General features: G+C 55.9%; 2 protein-coding genes across 4 annotated transcripts; one reads left to right on the top strand and one right to left on the bottom strand.

The window, feature by feature from the left end:
- Positions 1–882: 882 nt before the first annotated feature.
- On the top strand, positions 883–7117 carry PLPPR3 (phospholipid phosphatase related 3). Of its 2 annotated transcripts, none has more exons than XM_081136879.1 (8): positions 883–990; positions 1808–1928; positions 4120–4305; positions 4388–4529; positions 4628–4823; positions 4919–4976; positions 5098–5271; positions 5650–7117. In XM_081136879.1, the coding sequence occupies exons 1-8, from the start codon at positions 968–970 to the stop codon at positions 6994–6996; spliced, it is 2247 nt and encodes a 748-aa protein (XP_080993005.1). In that variant the 5' UTR covers positions 883–967; the 3' UTR covers positions 6997–7117. The 2 variants fall into 2 exon arrangements, with proteins under 2 accessions (XP_080993005.1, XP_080993004.1); XM_081136878.1 differs by lacking the exon at positions 883–990 and adding an exon at positions 1499–1661 and having other exon boundaries at positions 1834–1928.
- A 509-nt stretch (positions 7118–7626) lies between these two features.
- Positions 7627–21199, bottom strand: PTBP1 (polypyrimidine tract binding protein 1). Of its 2 annotated transcripts, XM_081136880.1 has the most exons (15): positions 21061–21198; positions 18097–18127; positions 14322–14397; positions 13864–14036; positions 13615–13761; positions 13341–13511; positions 13158–13268; positions 12907–13081; positions 12561–12638; positions 11709–11857; positions 10496–10529; positions 9982–10074; positions 9681–9897; positions 9310–9387; positions 7627–9195 (listed from the first exon to the last, which is right to left on the bottom strand). In XM_081136880.1, exons 1-15 carry the CDS (start codon positions 21066–21068, stop codon positions 9063–9065), a joined length of 1674 nt encoding a protein of 557 aa, XP_080993006.1. In that variant the 5' UTR covers positions 21069–21198; the 3' UTR covers positions 7627–9062. The 2 variants fall into 2 exon arrangements, with proteins under 2 accessions (XP_080993006.1, XP_080993007.1); XM_081136881.1 differs by lacking the exon at positions 12561–12638 and having other exon boundaries at positions 21061–21199.
- Between the last annotated feature and the right edge of the window lie 72 nt (positions 21200–21271).

Genomic DNA, 21271 nt, shown 5'->3' with positions numbered 1-21271 from the left:
TAATGCTCCAGATTCAAGTGCAAGTCCCCCACTGGGCAATGTGCCACTACAATGGTGTCTTGCCCCATCTCCACTACCAGGGATTAGATGGGAAGAAGGGCCCCACCTCCCCATCCTGATATTCCCCTAGGCCCACAAGCAGTCAAGTTTCTCCAGAACACCTCTTCATGTTCTTGCCCCCCCAGGAGGCACCCAAGAGTGATTGCCCCATCTTCCCCTCCTCCTCCTGCCTCCCAAGGGCTGGCTGGATGGCTGTAGTCACCTTTCAACACCAGCGCCACCTTGTCTCAACCAACGGCAGCCCAGCTTCTACCAGCCAGGAAAACAGGCTGTCCAGCACCAGGCCTGGGGAGGTTGGACAGACAGCACTCGTCTGCCCAAAGTACTGCACAGCCTTTGTGGAGTGTGAACAGCTGACCAGAAGTAAAGACCAGCAGCGGTGAGCTCAATAATGCAGCCCTCACTCCTCCAACACTTAAGTAGGGGGTTGACTGTTTGGGCCTGTCCCAGTTCCCAGGGGGCCCCCAGTGCCTGTTCAGGGCCAGGTACACAGTAGGTGCTCCAGAGATGGTGAATAAATGAACAGAATAATATCTTGCCGTTTTGGAGTCTGGTGACCTTGGTCAGTGATTTTTAAGTTCCCCAGGCCTCAGTTTCCCCATTCATAAATAAGGGCTCGGCCAGTCCCTACCCCACAGGGCTGCGTAGTAAGGAGGGAGTGACTACAAACAGCAAGAGCTGCCTAACTGTCGTCAGAAATTCACCGCGAGGGCGCTGCCCGCCGCCCCGCATGGGGCTGCCTGACCGTGGACCCCAGCGCGGCTGGGCCCTGGACCCCGCCGGCTGATCTGAGCGCGGACCCCCAGGCGCGGGCCGAGGGGCGGGGCGGGCGAGGCCAGGTTGAAGGGAGGGCCGGCCCCGTCCAGCTCCTTTGTCTCCCAGCCGCCCTGAGCCCGGGGACCTCGCCATGGAAACGCATACTGGCGAGCGGTGGGCACGAGGGAGGGGGGAGAGGCGGGGTTGCGGCGTCAGAGACGGGGAGACACAGAGATAACCAGAAACCCAGACCATCGTCCCCGCGCCCAGCACCAATGCGGCTCCCGAGGCCTGTGCCGGGAGGGGAGGAGACCACAGATCCCGGCCCTAGCTCGCCCTGCGGGACCCTGGGACCCCTGAGGCCCAGAGACGGAGGAGGGCACCCGGGAGGCGGGGACCGCACGCCGGGGGCCTGGCCAGGACACCGACGCGCACGGCGCCCCAGACGCGCCGAGACAAAGAGCCCCCGCCCCTCGTGCCGCATCTAGGCCTCCGCGGTGGCGGGGTCTCGGGGCCGGGCGGGGTGCTCTCCGCCTCCCCCTCCCATCTCCCCTCTGCTCCCCCGCCCGTCTCCTCTCTGCACCCCCTCCCGCGGGGGAGGGGCCGTGCTTTGTGCTCACAGCCCAGCCCGGCGGCCGCGGCCGCCAGCTCCGCCCTCCGAGCTCCCGCGCGTCAGGTGAGGGGCCTCCGAGCTGAGGCCCCGGACCCTCCCTTCCTTGGGAGGACCCCTGCCCTGATGCGGGGTCCGCCCCGGACTGACACCCCCCCTAAGCCAGGCCGGCCCCGCCCTCTTTGTCGGAGCCCCATCCGAGGTGTGGGGGTGCCAGCAGCCGATTGTTTGGCAGGTCCATAGTGGGCCGAGGAGGCCGCGGGGACACCCCTCTCCCCTGGCCTCAGTTTCCCTGGGCGGTTCCTTCGCATCCTTGCCCGCCCCTCCCCCGCCGTTGCCGAGTACCGGTCCCCCCGGACTCATTCCGCGCCTCCCCTCCAGCGCAGCTTTAGCCCCTCTAACCACAGCCTGTGGCACCTGCTACACCATGCTCTCGACCAAGGAGAAGAATAAAAGCCCGAAGGACAGCATGACGCTTCTCCCCTGTTTCTACTTCGTGGAGGTGAGTGGGGGGGGGGGCGCTGGTGGGGGCAGGGCAGAGGCCTCAGTTCCACTGGCCCTGGGGACCCTCATGCTGAGGTACAGGGGCGGCAAGCTTTGGTCACCCTGGAGTTGGGGCACAAATAGGGTGCCTCGGGATGGGGATCAGAGGAGTTGGGCTCTGCAGGACAGTAGAAGTTTGAGGGGCATGCCCCGTGGGCGTGGCTAAGCGACTGAGCATAGACCTATGATCCAGGAGATCGCGGTCATCCCCAGCAGGGGGCGTGCAGGAGCTATGAGATCAATGACTCTCATCATTGATGTTTCTCTCTCTCTCTCCCTCCCACTCTCTGAAATAAAAAAACATATTTTTTAAAAAAGAAGTTCAAGGGTTCAGGCCAGTAGCTCACCTTGAGGGGCTGGAACAAGGTATTGGGAGTCATAAGTGTGGTGCAATTAATGAGGGTGCAGTGATTTCCTCCAGCACTTGGGCTATAAAGCCTGAGGATCTGAGCTCAAATCCCTCCTGTACTGACCATGGGGACTGATACACTTTCCCTAACCTCTGGTAGAACAGTCTGAGCACATAATGAGGTCTTAATGAGTGTTTAAAAAGTAAAAGATAAGCCCCACCAGGTGTGGCTCAGTGGTTGAGCATCAACCTAGGATCCAGGAGATTAAGGTTCGATTCCTGGTCAGGGCACATGCTGGGTTGTGGGCTTAATCCCCAGTTGGGGGCATGCAGAAGGCAGCCAATCAATAACTCTCATCATTGATGTTTCTCTCTCTCTCCCTTTCCTTTCCTCTCTGAAATCAATAAAGATATATTTTTTAAAAAGTAAAAGATAGTAAGTGCAGCTACCTGGCATATGCTAATGATGGCACAGGGTGACCTTTTCCATCCTTGGAGGTTCGACACTGACTTTAGTCTCCCTATAGCCGAAATCTCCCCCGCTTAACCTGCCAACAGGCACTCAATAAATACTCCTTGGGCACGAGACCTGCTCTTACAAACCCAACTTTGGCATTTATCATCTGAGAGCCCCTAGCCTGGTCCCTCCCTCTGTCCCAGCCCTGACCACAGGGCTAGGGTTGTCTGTCCTGCCCTGTACCTTCTCCAGAGCTAGATGGATTTTTGAGGCCCCTCTTAAGGCGCCATACAAGGCAGGAGTTAAGATGGGAACCTCTCATCGGCTTCATCAACACCTCAGTTTCCTCATCTGTAAAATGGAGGGGGTGGCTCCCTGAGGCAGCCAGGCCCCCTTAGACTCTTGCATACTCTCCCGCCCTCAGTGCCACCTGTCTGTCTCCTGTGGGTGTTTAAGACCCTTGGACCAGGATGGGAGGCATAGAATGCTAGGAGGGTTTGCTTCCTCAAAAAAATTCTGCCAGAATCTGTGCCCAGTGGCTGTTTGAGGCCTATGTAAATGAGTGATCTTCCTCCAAACACCACACCTGTGATGTAATCAAGAATAGCTTGGCTTTCCCAAACTCAGACTTACTTTCTGTACCTCATGGGTGGCATGAGCATGCAGGACTATCATGCATGCTGTTTGCCCAGCTTGTGGGGGCACAAGACAAGGGTGTGCAGAGAACAGTTGCATGAAGTAGTGACTCAATGGGTTCATTCGTTCATTCAGCACCTGCTGTGGGCCAGGCGTCCATGTTCTTGGGGCTAAGTGGCAGGCTGGCATGTAGGGTATGGAGCCCAGAGGAAATAAAGCAGTGCAAGGGATAGAGAGATGGATGGCCAGGAAGGGCCCCTCTGAGGAGGGCTGGGGCACCAGAGGGATGTCTAAGGGCATCCATCCATCCTTGAGAGAAAAAGGGGAGAGATGGGAACATTTGCTGTTTCTAAGTTGTTCAAGTTAACAAGGGTGGCTGGAGGGAAGAAATGGATGAATGAAGTAGGTGGGTGGAAGATGGATAGAAGGAAGCATGGGTGAATGGATTGGTGAGTAGGTGGATGGAAGGAAGCATGGATGAATGATGGATGGGTAAATCCATGGATTGATTAATGAATTCATGGGTGCAAGAATGACTGTGATGGATGGGTGGACTATGGCTGCTACACAGATGGGTGGGTGGGTCACCGCATACTGGGAGAACTGCAGCATGGACAGGTGGATGGGTGGGTGAATCAGCGGATGGAACTGAATTCATGGATGGAGGAGTCAGTGCATGGGTGTGACTGAACAGCCTTTTCCCTGCAGCTACCCATTGTGGCATCCTCCATCGTGTCCCTGTACTTCCTGGAGCTGACCGACCTCTTCAAGCCAGCCAAGGTGGGTTTCCAGTGCTATGACCGCACGCTCTCCATGCCCTACGTGGAGACCAACGAGGAGCTCATCCCGCTGCTCATGCTGCTCAGCTTGGCCTTCGCTGCCCCTGCAGCCTCGGTGAGTCCCAGAGTCCAGGGGTCTTGGCCAACCTGTGGGGACGCCTGGCCAGGATCCAGCTGAGCCACCCCCCTGCCGGCAGATCATGGTGGGCGAGGGCATGCTGTACTGTCTGCAGTCTCGGCTGTGGGGCCGCGGGGGTAGCCCAGGCGGGGCTGAGGGCAGCATCAACGCTGGTGGCTGCAACTTCAACTCCTTCCTGCGGCGCACAGTACGCTTTGTGGGTGAGTCACTGGACAGCACCCCAACCTTCTCCCCCATCTACAGCTCGGGGTGGGCAGTCCCGGCCCCCTGGCACTGGCCCTGACCCTTTCACCCCCAGGAGTCCACGTGTTTGGCCTGTGTGCCACGGCCCTGGTGACCGATGTCATCCAGCTGGCCACAGGCTACCATGCGCCCTTCTTCCTGACGGTCTGCAAGCCCAATTACACACTGCTGGGCACCTCATGCGAGGCCAACCCCTACATCACGCAGGATATCTGCTCTGGCCACGACACACATGCCATCCTGTCCGCAAGGTGAGCAGGCCCCAACCCCTGTCCCATTCAATACGGGGAAACTGAGGCACAGAGGACCTCAGATACAGCGGGGATCACATGGATGACTCTTACAGGAAGACCTTCCCATCCCAGCACGCCACACTGTCAGCCTTCGCAGCGGTCTATGTGTCGGTAAGTCCCAGGCCCAGGCCCTGCCCACCCTGCCGCCCCCTGGGGCTGGATCACCCACACTGACGAGATGCCGACCCCCCCTCCTGCCCCACCACCCTGACCTCTGCCCTACTACCCCCAGATGTACTTCAACTCTGTCATCTCCGACACAACCAAGCTGCTTAAGCCCAGCCTGGTGTTCGCTTTCGCCATCGCAGCAGGCGTCTGTGGTCTCACCCAGATCACGCAGTACCGCAGCCACCCCGTGGACGTCTATGCGGGCTTCCTCATTGGTGCTGGCATTGCTGCCTACCTGGTGAGCGTCTGACCAGGGAGGCTGGCTGCCATTGGGCAGGTCAGGGGGGAGGCTGCCCACACCCCCATGGGGAGGTTTGAAGGGAGAAGCTAACCCCCAAGGGGGAGGGCCGAAGAGAGGAGGGACAAGTTCCAAGGCCTGTCCCTGTCCTGGGAGGACTCTAACAAGTCCTTTGGAATTCTGGAATCAGAATTTCATGGGCTCAGACTTGCCCATTGTGTAGTGTGAGTGACCTGAGGTGAGAATTTGCCCACTGGGAAAAAGGCAGACTCTCCCCTCAGACTCCCCTATTGAGGGCCAGGCCTCCCCCAAGTCTGTGCCCTTTGAGACTCTGATAGAGTCCACCAGCCTCACAGCCAGCCTGAATCTCACCCCCAGGCCTGCCACGCGGTTGGTAACTTCCAGGCCCCTCCCACAGAGAAGCCTATAGCCCCAACACCTGCCAAGGATGCACTTCGGGTGCTGACCCAGCGGGGCCACGACTCAGTGTACCAGCAGAACAAGTCTGTGAGCACCGATGAGTTGGGCCCTCCAGGGCGGCTGGAGGGTGGGTCTGGGCCTGTGGCCCGTGAGAAGACCTCACTGGGCAGCCTGAAGCGGGCCAGTGTGGATGTGGACCTGCTGGCCCCACGAAGCCCTATGGGCAAGGAGAACATGGTGACTTTCAGCCACACACTGCCCCGAGTCAGCACACCCTCACTTGATGACCCTGCCCGCCGCCACATGACCATCCACGTGCCACTCGATGCCTCACGCTCTAAGCAGCTCATTAGTGAGTGGAAACAGAAATCACTGGAAGGCCGTGGCCTGGGCCTGCCTGATGAGGCCAGCCTGGGGCATATGCTGGTGCCTGCGGAGCCCATGGCAGAGGAGGAGGAGGAGGAGGAGGAGGAGGAGGGGGAGGAAGAGGGCCCAGCCCCACCTTCACTCTACCCCACAGTCCAGGCAAGGCCAGGCTTGGGGCCTCGGGTCATTCTCCCACCCAGGGCTGGGCCACAGCCACTGGTACACATCCCCGAGGAGGGGGCCCAGGCAGCAGCTGGCTTATCCCCCAAGGGCAGTGTGGCCGTGCGGGCCAAGTGGCTCATGATGGCTGAGAAGAGCGGGGCTGCTACTGTGGCCACAGCCTCAACCCAGCCTCGTGTGGCCAACCCACCCCGGCTGCTGCAGGTGATTGCCATGTCCAAGGCACCAGGTGGACCTGGCCCCAAGGCAGCTGAGACAGCCTTGTCCTCCAGCTCCAGCTCCGACTCCTCACAGTACAGGTCACCATCAGACCGCGACTCAGCCAGCATTGTCACCATCGACGCACATGCACCCCACCACCCTGTGGTTCACCTGTCTGCTGGTAACGGGCCCTGGGAGTGGAAGGCTGCTGGCAGTGGGACCAAGGGGACGGAGGGCGAGGGTGCCTATGAGCTAGGGGACCTGGCTCATGGCTTTCGTGGTGGGCCCAAACAACTGGGTGTGTCCCCTGGCTCATCTGTCAGTGACGTGGACCAGGAGGAGCCAAGATTCAGTACTGTGGCCACAGTCAACCTGGCCACAGGGGAGGGGTTGCCCCCCCTGGGTTCAGCTGATGGGGCTCTGGGGCCGGCCAGCAGGGAATCAACGCTGCGGCGCAAAGCAGCTGGCCTGGTACTGGGTGAGCGGGACGCCTCTTGCGAATTGGAGGCTGAGAGCTACTACCATAAGATGCAGGCAGCCCGCAGGTTCAAGGACTGAGCACCCAGGGGCTCTGCAGGCTGGGGTGGGGGTGGGGGTGGGAACAGCATGTGGGTTCTGGGGAAAGGGCCGAGTGAAAGCATTTTGCAATCAGACAATAAAAGGTTGATACTGGTGCCCTAGCCAGTTTGGTTCAGTGGTCAGAGCGTCGGCCCACAGACTGGTATCAGGTTCAATTCTGGTGAAGGGCTCGTACCTTGGTTGCAGGTTCCATCCCTGGCCCCAGTGGGGAGGCAACCAATCAATGTCTCTCTCTGAAAAGCAATGGGAAAAATATCCTCAGGTGACGATTTAAAACCACACACACACACACACACACACACTAGGAGCAAGGCAGTGGAGTCCTATCCAGTACACTGAAAGAGACTGTGCAGCAAGGTTTTAACTGGAAGGCTTTTTTCTGCTGTTTGCAGCATCTGAAAAGTTACCCCATTTCAGATACATGCTAACTTCCCAGGGAAGGCCACTCCCTCTGGGGCAGGTGGGGCTCACTGACCCTCAAGACTTCATGCCACCAGTCCCACATCTGGAGATGCCCTGAAACCCTCAAGTAACAAGGGGGGTAGGGAGGATGTCTGAATTCACACAGAAAACAGCAGTGAAGACAAGAAGGCCCAATAAAGAGGGAAATGAGTGCAGGATACAGAGTTTATTCAAAGTCCAGTACAGACTAGCCAAACTGCCTTCTACAACGTGAACAGAAAGCCTGCGGAAAAGGCGAGAGTTGTTATAAAATTGCTTTAATTCAGTTCTCTCAAACATTACAAGCTGTAAGGCGAGCAGTGGAATGTGCCATGCTCCATGTTACAATACTGAGCCTGTAATTGCTGGTATCAAAATATACATCTGTGTCACCATAAAAAACTGCATTTGCTGCCCCTCATGTCTTACAACAGGTATAAAAAATTATAAATATTTAAACCCTTGTCCCCACCCCAACATGAACACTTGGGGTCCAGGCCCCAGGAAGAGAGGCCGGCCAGCACAAGGTCTGTGCACAGGGAAGCCCCTTGGACCCGTGAGTGTAGGACTACACAAGGTAAAGGAGACAGTTAAGACTTGAGGGCTATTGTCCCACCTTAATGGGTCCCAGCATTAGAGGCAGACAAAAACAAAAAACTTTGGTCCATGATTTGCAGGAATAAAGAAACCCTGAAAAGTTTAAGAGCCCTTGTCCTCCCAGACAGAGGACAGGTTAGGTGTAAGGCATCTGAAGGTCTCAGGCCTGGGGCTTTCTAGGAAGAACCCAGGCTCCTCAGTGGCCCCCACTGCATCTGCCCTGGAAACTAGATCCTGCCCTGCAACTTAATTACAAGGAATAAAATAAAAAGTACAGTATACAAGGTCATATAAGGAGGAAATTTAGGTTACACTCATACCATTTTTATCATCTTGCTATATAAAAGGTTACTTAAAACTATTTTGCATATAAATGAAGATTAGAATATTTGGTCAACTGGAAATATTGCTAGGCACAGATGTCTGCAACTGCATCAAAGCACAATATAGAGATTTATAATGAAACAAAGCTCCAAGCTGAAGAAGCGCCAGGGATGCAACCTTGGGGGTCTTGGCCCAGCAGGGGCACCTCAAGGCAAGGGTGGGGAGAATCAGACACTTGATTAAATGGAGAATTGGGATGTCGGCAGACCTTGCAGCTGGCAGCCTCCTGCAGTGCCAGGCACATGATCCCCATGGAAGGCTGTCCCCTCAATCCCCAAACCCCTACACATTTGCTACTGCAAAAAGGCCCTGCCAGAGCAGTGGGTTTTAAGGCACAAGAAAGCCGAGTAGAGGTTTGGGAATGCCCACCCTGCAGACTGCAGAAGGCATAGGCATACTGTCCATGCATCACCAAGAGCCTGAGGTTGGTATCCCATCTCCCCAAGGTGAGCAAGGTAAATAAGATTTAATTTTTTTAAAAACAGGTAAACTGATTTTCTCTTTAAAAAAATAAAATCTCTGGTCTTTTAAGGTCACTTCAGCTGCTTTTAAAGTGGCTATTTTCTGGAATGATGGAAGTTGTTGCCAGGACTACCTGGCAGGCTGGTCCTTGGTAGTGGGGCCTAGATAGTGGACTTGGAGAAGGACACCCGCAGGTGGTGATTCTCTCCCAGGTCGTGGTTGTGCAGGTCGATGAGTGCCTGGATGGCCTCCTCCACTGAACCCATCTGGATCAGTGCCATCTTTCGATCCTTCCTGCACGACACAAGGAGGACAGGGACAGCATAAGGTGGAGGGGAGAGGGGAGAAGGAAGGAGACAAGGAAGGAGACAAGGAAGGGGAGGGTAGGTGGGGAGGTTTCATGCTCACTGGAAGAACTTGAACCCTTTGACAATTCCGCCATTGCTCGAGAAGAGGATCTTGAGATCATCCTCGGATATGGAAGGCCTGTAGAGAGAGGGGAGACCTGAGCAGAGCAAACTATCTGGCTACTCCCTTGAACACAGTAACCCTCAGAGAGGCAGGGAAGGCCTGGGGGCTGCAGTTTTAGAAACCCATATACAGGATGTTGAAGAATTACCATATCTTAAGTCTACCAGAATAACAGAAAACACTCCACTTGGCTTCCAAAAATGACACCCAACAGGTTTGCAAAAAATGTCATCCTCCTTCCTCATTTGTTTTGGGAGTGTTTCAGGGAGGCCCCCCCCCACACACACACACAACTATGTGACACCTACGGGATGTTGGAAAGGTGCAGAGTGGCTGAGGGCGGGAAAATGTTCTGGAAGTTCTTAGAGCCTGGCTTCTTGAAGCGGTGCAGAGGTGAGTTCCCATAGTCTTTGGTCAGGCCCTGGTCCTCCTGGCCCTCACGGGGCAGCTGCACATTTTGGTGCTTGGAGAGTGTAATGCGCACCGGCTTTCCATGCAGCTTATGACCGTTGAGGTGGCTCATGGCTGGAAAGGCAGGACCCATGTGACCCAAGGCCCCACAGGTACAGGCCTGGTCTCCCAGCCCCATCCCAGGCAATCACTCCTTACCCAGCTGGGCCTGGCTCCCATCTGCCATCTGCACCAGGGCGTTCTCCTTCTTATTGAACAAAATCTTCACCCGCTGCACATCGCCATACACGCCTTCAAAAGCGCGAGGACAGGGCCCTGAGCCTGGGATCTGATGCCGCCTCCCGCACCAGCCCCCAAGACCCGCACACCCTCACAGGGCTGGCTCTTCCCGAAGGTTTGCTATTCTGCCTCTGGGAACCTGCGTCTAGTCACAGGGATGTTACCAGGAGGACTACCTTCAGCAAAGAAGTCATAAAATCCAGGAAAGGTCAATTGCCAAAGAGCCATCACTTTACATGCTACCAACACGCTTAACTCTGCGAGAGCATGCAGGGCAATAAACCATGCGTGTCTACAAAATCCAAATAAATACACAAACCGAAGGCAAACCAAGTAATGAGGCAGAACTGCAAACTCATAGTACATCTTAGGGCGTAAAAATAACCTCAATTAAATGAAAACAAGATAATAAAAAGTGTGAATGATAACATACCGAAAAGAATAAAGAGGCTTTGGGGTGTGACTCTCTTTAGAGGACAGCAGAGCAAGGCAGCGGAGGGACAGGGAAAGGGAGAGGTCAAGGGGCGAGTTGCCATCGTCCACCACGAGGAGGCAGCCCCGCAGGCGTGCAGGTTGATGGATGATGAAGTTGTCAGGATGTTAATATTCAAGGGCAGGTTGGTATCCGGAGAGCAGGGTTTGAGGGGGAATTTGTTTTTATTTATTTATGGTTTTGTTTTGTTTCAAGCAACAACAGGAAGCAGAAGTACCGTGCAGTCAGTTGGCAAAGAAATTCCGGATCAGAAAAAAAATTGGGAAAGGGGAAGGGGAGAAAAGAAAAAAAGTAGCAAAAAACACAGGTCAGTAAATACATAAGAAAATCTGCAGTGTTCCATCAGTCAGATCTACACACATTACTAGTCACAGGTCCACCTCGTGGAGCAGGCAGGAAAGCACCTGTCCGCACAGTGAGCAGGAGACGCTGCTGCCCCTCCGGCCTTGCCCTGCTCCTGCCAAGCCCCTTGCTGGGCTCAGTTCCCCCGGAACCTGTCTCCTGCTGACTGCTGCGGGGAAAGTGTAAACGCTCACACAAGCACGAGGGGTGGAGTCTGTTAGTGAGGCTTCTAGAGCATCTAACTCAGTCAGACAAGGCACCGGCCGCCCCAGGCCAAGAGATTACAGGAGTGGTCAGACAGATGAGAAAACAGTCTGAAACGCTAATTGAACATTAATCCCATCTCTCGAGAGTTAAATATTTTGAGCCTTTATGTCACCCATGCTCTCTCTGAGCCAAACTTGGCCCTGAGACAAGTGTAGGTTGGGTATAACAGGGACTGTGACTTAAGAGTTGTGGGGGCAGCACAGACCATGGCCCTCCTGAGCAGAGGTGCCCAGAGACCTCAAACAGAGGTGTGTTTGGCTCGAAATTTTATGATTGCTTTCATGAAAGTATTGAAAAATATTTCAACTCTTAAACACTATGGAATTGGAAATATAAACTAGGACATTTGGGGACAGAGCTCCCAGCACAGTGGGAAGGGAGGGTGGATATAGCGAGCGCAGAGTGAAGCTGCACAAGGACTGGGCTGTGGATGAGCTCCAGGGAGTTACAGGAGCATGGCCTGCTAACAGTTTGCACTAAGACCTGAGATGGACAAATCCCCTGCTCGAGCCTCCGGGAAGAACAGCCTGGAAGAGCCACGTACCTCAGGGTTGAGGTTGCTGACCAGCAGAACAGAATTTCCAGCCCCTGCCAGGCCTGGGATGGCGATCCGGCCAGCTGCTGCTGCTGCTGCTGCTGCCGACGGGATGGCCAGAGGGGCCAGGGCCCCATGCACATTGGGAACAGAGAGGCCTGCAGGAAGAGGCAGTAAGGAGATGAACGGCAGTACCTGCTTTCCACCAAGAGGGGAGTGAAGTCCTGCCCATCCTCATGCAAAAGGAGACACACAGGAGGTGTCTGCACTCGGCCTGTCCTGGCCACATGACCTGCTGGCTCCTTCATCCTCCTCACAGCAGACTGCACTGGGTTTGGACCCGGCTACATGCGGCCCATACAGCACAAAAGCTCCAGCTCCATGAATGCAGAATCGAGCCTTGGCCTTGTGTGCATGCAGGTAACCATCACCATGCAGATGGCACGCTGGGCAGGACGCAGCAGGCTCATGACTGTCACATGGTGGCTGTTACATGGTCGGGCGCCCAGCCCCCATGAGGGACGCTCAGGTGTGCCCGCCCAGTTCATGCCGTTCTGCTTACCAGGACACTTAAAATTCACCTACTAGGGGCACAGCCCTCCAACCACTGTGTGCACACGTCCTTGCCCGGGAAGTGCTTGAAGGAATCAGACCAGAGACTGTGGGGTTAGAGGATTCTCTGAGTGGCCCTGTCCTATGACTACCCTGTCCAGGCTCCTCAGGGAACCCAGAGGCCCGCGCCCAGGAAGATGGGCTCCCCCCGTGACTGTGCCCGTCAGCTCGCGTGTCGGCAGAGCTACTGAAAGGTGTGTGGGCATGCACAGTCGGCTGTGGGGACACCAAGACCGAGTGTTTGAGTACCTGCAGCTTGAGGAATGGCAAAGGTGGGAGGGAAACCAGCTCCTGCATACGGAGAGGCTGACATTATACCAGGTGCACCTAGAAACAAATGAGACACTAATCATTGCACCCACAACCTCCGCCACCAGAGCCGAGTGAGCCAAGCCGGCGCACCCCACACCCAGCAGGCAGGTCCAATGTCCACCCGTGCTGGGTACTATGGCCATGTAAGGAGTAATGGGCGCCAACCTCCCTGGGCGCAGGGCGGGCATCATGGGACTCCTGGGGCCTGGGCACTTAGACTGAGCTACGGGTCCTCGCCTACCATGGCACACGGTGGTACCATGCACCAAGCCAGGAATCTTACCGAAGGCTGCGGCCATAGTCTGGTCCAGTGAGGGCTGGCTATCACCAGAGGGCAGGTCAGGACGGGTGTAGTCTCGGCTCTTGTCATTGTTGTACTTGACATTGAGGCTGGTGAGCTTAGAAAAATCGATGCGGAGTGTGCAGCAAGCGTTGTAGATGTTCTGCCCATCCAGTGACTGTGGGGAAAGGCTGTGAGTGGTTGGAGCCCTGGGGCTAAAGGGGGCAGGCGGGCATCTGTGGGGACTCACTCACCAGTTTAGCATGCTGGGCGCTCACGGGTTCGGCATACTGCAACAGTGCCTGGAATTGGTTGTTCTTGGTGAAAGTGATGATTTTCAGAACTGTGCCAAACTTGGAGAAGATCTGCCAGAAAAGGAACAGTCAACCTCTGCCTAGGGTCTGGATGGAAAATGGGGCACATGAATCCCACCTCACCTGATGAAGCACGTCCAGGGTGACTGGATAGAAGAGGTTCTCCACAATGATCCTAAGCACTGGACTCTGGCCAGCCATCGCCATCCCAGCATCCACAGCAGCAGCCGAGGCAGCGAGTGCCAGGTTCCCTGACTGAACCGAGTTCACCGCCTGCAAGGCTGCCTGGGCCCTCTGGGGAAGGGGGAGGGGGGAAGCCATGAGTCCCACTGCCACCGCCCCCAGGCCCACACCAAGAGCCCTGTGCCACCCCAGTGGGGATGAGGGGATGACATACTGCCTGGTTGGGTGAGCTGTCGGTCTTAAGCTCCTTATGGTTGGAAAACTGGATGTAGATTGGCTGGCCACGAAGCACAGGCGTCACAGAGGTGTAGTAGTTCACCATGGTGTTAGCTGCCTCCTCTGTGTTCATCTCAATGAAGGCCTAGAGGGAGTGGGGGTGTGAGCCAGGCCCAGACCTCTGGAGAAGCCCTGCACCCCACCCCTAAAGCAGGCCTAGGGCCTTTCCTAGTTCGGGCTCACACACCTGGTTTTTCCCTTTCAGCATCAGGAGGTTGGTGACCTTCCCAAAGGGCAGTCCCAGGGAAATGACCTCGCCCTCGGTGACATCGCTGGGAAGCTTCCGGATGTGGATCACTCTAGAGGGCACACCTGCACTTCTGTTGTCACCTTTGAACTTCTTGCTGTCATTTCCATTCGCTGAGAAGAGGGGTTGTTTGTTTGACACAAAGCACCTCCTAGGCTCCCACATAGCAACACTCACCCTCCTCAGAATCAGCTTCCTCCCTGACAGGCCAAGCAGAGTGCATCATCTGGTGCAGCCTCCCCCCACCCCAGCTCCCAGGGAAGTGTGGCCACATGTAAACCAGGGCTCAAGCTTACAGACAAAATCAGTTCACCCCAGTGTCCTTGCAGCACACAGCACACTTAGGCACAGAGAGAGAACCCCAGTGACAGGGATGAAGGGCTACAGTCAGCAGTTACCTGCAGAGGCTGAATTGCTGCTCATGATAAAGGGCCCGTTAGTGACGCAGGCAGAGAAGAGCTCGTCCGATCCCCGCTGGAAGAGAGGACACACTGGAGCGGAGCTGGAGGAGGCCTAACACATGGCTGCAGACCCCCTCCTCCCAGAATACCCTGCTGCTCAGACTTGAAGAGAGTGCCCTGCGCTGTGCCTGTCCCACCTCAAGATGGCCTTGTGGTCCTCCTGAATTCCCAGACATGGCTGCTTTTCTAAAGCCCGGGGGGGGGGGGGGGGGGGGGGGGAGCGCGAGCAGCTGTCACCTAGGGGGGGCTTACATGTCACTCCCATCTCCAGGTTCTGGGGGACCCTTCCCAGGTCTGTGGATAGGCCTCAGGTCAGGTGCCCCAAGGGCAGGCCCAGCCAGCCACCTTGAGACTGTTAGACTGTCTTCAGTTATCACAAAGCTGCTAGAACTTGAGAACAAAGCCCCCTTGTCACACTGCAGCTTCTCACTTGGCCTCAGGAGCTCGGCCTATTTTCCAGCTGTGTGAGGATACCTGAGCTGCAGCCTCATCACTCACTGACTAGAAACACTACCTCTCTGTGAGCCAGAGACACTATCCAGTGACTACCCAGTGACTGAGAAAACAGGGTCTGAGGGCAGCTTTAGAACTGGCTCATCTGTAGGCAGGCTCCTGTGACTTCTGACCTGCCTGTTTTCTTTCCAGAAACAACCTGTTTACTCCGAGTCTCAATCTAATTGAATCAACTCCCCAATCACGTTAGACTGACCCTGGGCTTGGAAAGCAGACCGGAATCCCTCTTATGGGTTGAGGCCCAAAGGCACAACTACTATACTCAAATGGTGAGCTGCATGAGACTGGGCAGGGCAGTCACGGAGACTCAGGATGCAGACCCCCACCCAGGACTGCCCTGCTGTGAACAGGAGCATGAGCACCAGGCGCTTGCAAGCTCCACAATCTGTTGAGGGTGGGGGCCAGAGCTGTGGCAGGGCTCCATCAACAGGAACTAACACCAAGACTGGCAATCAGGGCAGGGTGACCCCCGGCCTCCACCCTCAGTGCCCCCTCGGGCCTGTAGCAGGAACAGGAAAGACCAGCTTACCTGGGCCTCTAGCTCTCAGGGTAAGAGCCTCGCCCTTTCTCCCTCAAACTGCCTTTCTCAAGGACACCTTATCTTTGCCCTTCCTCCAAACTGCCAACTTAGTTGTTACTCAAACAAGCACAATCACCATCACTAAGGGCTGCCATGTGGCTGCCCATCTTCCCCTGGCAGAGCTGAGGTGCTCTAGAAGCCCTCAGAACCCCCATCCTGCCACAGGGAGCTGCCAAGATCTACTGAAGGGAGCCAAGGTTTACAAACTGTCTAGGTAGAGGATCAGGAATGGCCGCACCACCATTGGCTCCCTGCTGTGGGCATGCCCCCACATTCAGGACCTCTGGCAGGGCAAGCATCCAAAGAGCCCCCCCCCCCCCATGGCTCAAGGCTGCCTAGGGCTGCACAACGGACAGGTGCCCACAAACAGCTTAGCGCTGCTCAAACTCTGGTGGCACTTAGAGCCAAGGAACACAGTTAAGACTGCTCGTCTCTGAGGGCTGGGGTCTAAGATAAACAAAGCGAAATGTTCTGTGCCTATCATGCCTCTGAGCTTTCCCTGAGTGGATACCTGGTACTTCAAAGCTCAGCACTGCAGGCAGACAGGCCTCAGTGGGGACAAAGTCACCAGGCAGAGCACACCCCAGCCCCAGAACCTCCCGCTGACACCAAGGGCAGGCAAGTCCCACCAGTGCAAGGCAGACCCCTTCCTGCCTCTGGACTGGGAACTCTGACCCATGACCCTGCCCCTTCAGGCTCACAAAGGTACCTCTTCCCCCAGAGCTGGACAAGAGCTGGGCAGCATGTGGCTCCCACGTGCTGGCTGTACAACCTTAAAAAGGGCATCTTTACTGCTGTCTTTGACCAGTGGCAGGTGGGGCGTCATTTGAGTGGCAGTATACTTGGCTCTCATCATGTAACCATGGCAGATGGCCTGGTGCTCCCACATCTGTGGGGCAAACTGTGACCACTTCTCTGTCCACATTCCCCTAAGCCCTCCTCCCTCAGGACACAGGCCTGGTCTGCTAAGCAACAACCCCCCCACCACCACCATAGCACAGGGACACCCAGGCGCAGGGAATGACCAGCAGTTCAGAAGGGGACTGACACTCTGAGGCAGACACTCTGATGGCAGAACCCTGAAGGAATATGGACCAGGTCAAATGCTGAGGCTTCCTGAAGGCCTTGTGACTCGGGCACAGCTGGGCCAGGCTGGGGGAACAGCCACACTGAGGCTGTGACCCGAGCCAGGTTCAGGGGGCAGTTCAGCTGCCTCTGGACAGGCCATCCAGTGGATGGTGCTTTTCACAGTGGGCATTTGGGGAGAACCCATGGTACCTTCCCCCAAATCATCAAGCATCTACTGGAAAAGCCCCCAAGGTGTATGCTTCCTGCTGGGGACAAGGCACACCTGCTCCCAATAGCATATAGGGGGAACCTTTGCTTTTTAATCAATAGCTAAGCATCATTAACATCTGAACACTTCCAACTTATGGCACAGCTTGTTCTAAAACTGGGGTGATGGTCAACCCAACAGTGCTACCCTCCTGGCTGGCTGGGTACAGGTACTAGGCTGTGGGGCAGAGGGCATTAGCCCTGAAAGATGGCAGGTGGGCCTCCCCCCACTGGAACCTCCAGGTTTGTCCTGTGCAGGTCTGATTCCGGAAGCAGAGGTCCCCTGGGGCCAGCCAGGAGGGGCCCCTCCAAGGACAGTCCCAGACAGAGCTGCTCCAGCTGGAAACAGGCAAAGCCAGGATTACGAGAAGCCAGACATTTTCTGTGATGGTTACAAATGCTGCAGATGAAAGTCCCTCTCCCTCCTCCCACCACCGAACAAACAGGTTTTATCTGCAGGAAGATCAGGACAGGCAGCATGTGAAGACAAGACTCCACCTGGAAAAACCGAAGCCTGGCCCAGCAGCATGGCCCACTGACCAAGCCACCTGCGGCAGACTCCCCAGCCCCCAGTTCCTGTCAGTACACAGTACCAAGTCTGCAGAAGTGTTCAGTCAGCTCCAGGGCACCAGGAATCCCTGGACATCACATTCCTGGGGAGTACACAGGCCTGGTCCTCACCTGAGGAGGGTACCACCATGGCCCCACTACCAGCTCTGCCCGTTCTACAGCTTAAATGTCCTAGTACTGAAAACAGCACATAGAGGGGATGCAGCACCTCCGTTTCCCTTTATCTCAAAAAACAAAACAAACAAAAACCTCTGAAATTTCCAGACCAGCCCTGGCCAGCGTGGTTCAGCACAGAGCATTAGTCTGCGCACTGAAGGGTCACAGGTTCGATTCCCAGTCAAGGGCACATACCTGAGTTGCAGGTTCACTCCCTGCCCCTGGTCAGGGCATGTGTGGGAGGCAACCAGTTGCTGTCTCTCTCTCACATCAATGGATTCTAGCCAGGGCAGGGAAGAGGGGCCCCAAATTAAGGCCAAAGATGCATTTATCACTGAGAGGCCACCCAACTCACAATGCTGGAAACACAGAGCCTGGAATTGGCTGGATGCACGCAGGGCAAAGGAAAGGTGCCTGAAAAGTTCCAGGCCTGCAAACCCTCTGCCCCCACACAAGCACTGCTGTCAGAAGGAAGCCCCAGTGCTCAGCAGCAGGAGGGAAGGGGCCCAGATCAGAGGCTGTGCCAGCTAACAGGGTAGCAGAATCAGCAATGCCTACCTTTGTACCAACTGCTATGTCTGGGACAATGCTGTAGAGAGAGAGAGAAAAGGAGAATGTTAGCAGGTGTACTACAGGAACTGCTGCCAGGACTCACAGAACAGGCCAGCCAGCACAGGACTTCTCTGGCTGCACAAGTCCCCCTCCATTTGAAGTCCTCAGATAACCAGTAAGCTTAGGGCAGGGAAGTGAGCTGTCATCCATTTAATCTCAACTTGAAAAGGAGCCATCATTGTCCTCCAGCTCCCCTCCCTCCCAGCAGGACCCCAGACAAAGACACCCCCTCCAAAAGCCCCAGGAGGGACACTTGATGCTTGTTGTTAAAAGTTCAAGTGCTGTTGTCTGCTTTCTAAAAACTGGAAATGCTCGGAGAACAGAACGTTTCAAGCAGGGAAGGAAGGTAGTGAGAAGGCAATGCACTAGGGTTAGGTCAGAGCTCCAGGGGGATGAGAAAGGAACTCAACAAGGGAACTCTGTTCAAAGAATGGCAGGCTCCAGGAGAAAGGAGACAGCTGAGATCAAATAATCAGATAAAATTAACACAAGTTACTCATCAACCTGGCTCCATGTGACTGGACTTTCTCCCTGCTCCAGGCCCAGCTCGGGAAGATCAAGGAAACCATGGCTGCTGAGGTTCCTGCAGTCCTCAACTGCACGCTAGCTCTCAGTACAAACAAAACCCTCTGGCTTCTACATGGTAAATGTAAACTCATGAAGTCCTCAATGACTCATGGAGAGGAACTTAGTCAGCAACACCCCCCCACACCAGGTCACCTGGCTTAATGGTCTGTGACCAGAGCCTCCCATGATGTCACACAAAAATGTCCCCCTCACCCAGCCAGGGAAAGGCTGGTCTCAGAATGGGCAGTAGGTCCTGTAGCAGCTACCTGCACTATTACCCCTCTGCCTCTGCCCTCAGAAAGGCAAATTCAAGGCACCAACCCACCTACCCACCCCAGGAACAGCATGACTCCAAGTGCTGGGCCCTAGTCCTGCCATCTGCACTCCTCACAGGCTCATTCTAACCCATTACCTCTACTATAGGGCCTTCACCTCTTCACTATAAGAAAGATTATGGACTAGTGTCAACAGAGTTTTTTAAAACCTTATGGAGTCAAGGAAAAACTGAAAGAATGAAAAACATGCAGCTTCCTGTCTGCTAACCCAGGCAGCTCACAGCTTCCTACTCCCTAGGAGGGCCCTTCAGGCTCAGAAGTTTTACATAAAATGGCCCTTCTTAAAAAAGGATTTCAAACCTTCCAAAGAGAAGGCCTGGCCTGGCTGATTAGGTAACACCATACCATACACAAGAGGCTGCAGGTGGGACTGGGCCACCAAGACACATCTCGGGGACAAAACACTCCTTCAACAGTTCTTGAGGGAAGCAAAACAGAACTGGACCAGAGAGTCCCCACTTTCCATCAAGATTCCCTGGAGAGTCCCTTAAACACCCACTTGTGTGCGCTCCCATCACCCAGGCCTACTGGCTTGGGAAGGGATTCTCTGGGAGGTCTACCCAAAACAGAAGGTGGACCGGAGATCATATTCCTCATGCCCCAGCAGTTTTTCTAGAAGGCTGAATTTAATTCAGCCTGAAACCTACCAGTCCAAACCGGAGGCACAGAGATAGAGACCCTCCAGGCATTTTAACCACACATATCCCCAGGTCAGGCCAGAGGAGGAGGGCTTTCAAAGCTCCAGATCAAAAGATAAGGAGAAATGCCTTTGGAATCTTCAGGTTTACTTTTTAAAAATCAGAACATACTCTCCCAAGGGGAAATGAAAACAATTAGGCTGACAGGCAAGATAGAAAGATCCTGTTTAGTTTCATTTTCAACAAGTTCTATCATTTTCCCCAGACCAGAAACATCCGAAAGTCTCCAAACTGGGCAGACTCATGTCACTGGCTAACAGCATACAGCTTTGTGCCTTGGTCCTAAATCTCAACGTTAAAGTGAAACACGCCTTTGTAACTCAGATCTGCTTAAGGCTACGATGATAACTCACAATGCAAAAAGTAGATTACCCTCCCCCCTTCTCTCATCCCCGGAACACACACAAACCCAGGACACGACTGCTTCTGCACCCAGGGCCCCTTCCCTCTCCCAAAGTGGTCGGCGGCCGACTACACTGTCCGAAGGCTTAGGGGTCCGGTGGTTCGGGCCCACGTGAGTCGCTCAGCGGGATCTAGGGGTTGAAACTCCACAGCCCAGGTGGTCCTGTTTAGTTTCATTTTTAACAAGCTCTTTCGTACTTAAAGAACTCCCGAACAAGGGACCCCGGGTTGGTGGAGACAAAAGGGGTGCATGGGTCCCTCCCGGACACCCCGGCCCTGTAGCTGCACCGAGAGGGCGGCAGTCCTTTGTGGGAAGTCCGGGGAGGGGCCCAGCGGGGGCGGAGGAGGGCCCGCGCCCTTCCGGGCAGGAGGGCGGCGTCTCCCGGGCGCGCCCGGGACCGCCGCGGGCGGGGGAGGCCGAGCGCAAAGTCGGCGCGGCGGGAAAGGCCGCGCACGCGCACCGAGGCCCGAAAAGAGTGCGAATAACTGCGCGCGCGTGCGGGGGCTGGACAGGGAGAGAAAAAGAAACCACGGGGAGAGCGAAGGGAGTACGGGTAGCCGGAAGGGGCACGTGGGGCGAGCCAAAGGTGGCGCCAGCGGAGACAGGCGGGAAGGGCCGCGCGACCGCCGCATGTGTTCGGAGAGAGCCGAGGAGAAACCGGAAACGAGTATGGCGGCGGGAAGGGCTGGGCTCGGCCGACCCCCAGCCCGGGAGATGTGGGACACCTCTCGCTCCTGGCAGCCTCTCCCTGTGCCCGCGGTCGGCAGTAAGGGAAGGATCCCGAAGGCGCCTGCGGGCCCGGGGCGGAGCGGCAGGCGGGCCGTTGCTCCGAGGTGGCCCAGGCGGCGGCAAGAGGAAGGCTGGGGCGCGAGTAGAGGGGCGGGAAGCGCGGACAGGCACGACTCACCCGTCCATTGCACACCGAAGAGACCCGCAGGGGACGGAGTGGAGGCGCTGGAATAGCAGGAACCGACCAAACGGCTCCGAGTTATAGACTCACAAAATGGCGGAGACGCCTGAACACGTCCCTTGCGCGCTCTGCCCATTGGTTCCCGCCGCTCAGGGGAGGCGGGGAGAGTGCAGCGGGCCCCCCCCAGCGCCTCCCAATGGCTAGGAGA

This window comes from Miniopterus schreibersii (genome assembly GCF_964146895.1).
Source record: "Miniopterus schreibersii genome assembly, chromosome: 4".
Lineage (NCBI taxonomy): Eukaryota > Metazoa > Chordata > Mammalia > Chiroptera > Miniopteridae > Miniopterus > Miniopterus schreibersii.
Note: the sequence above shows the minus strand (reverse complement) of the source record. Positions and strands in the feature narration are given on the sequence as shown.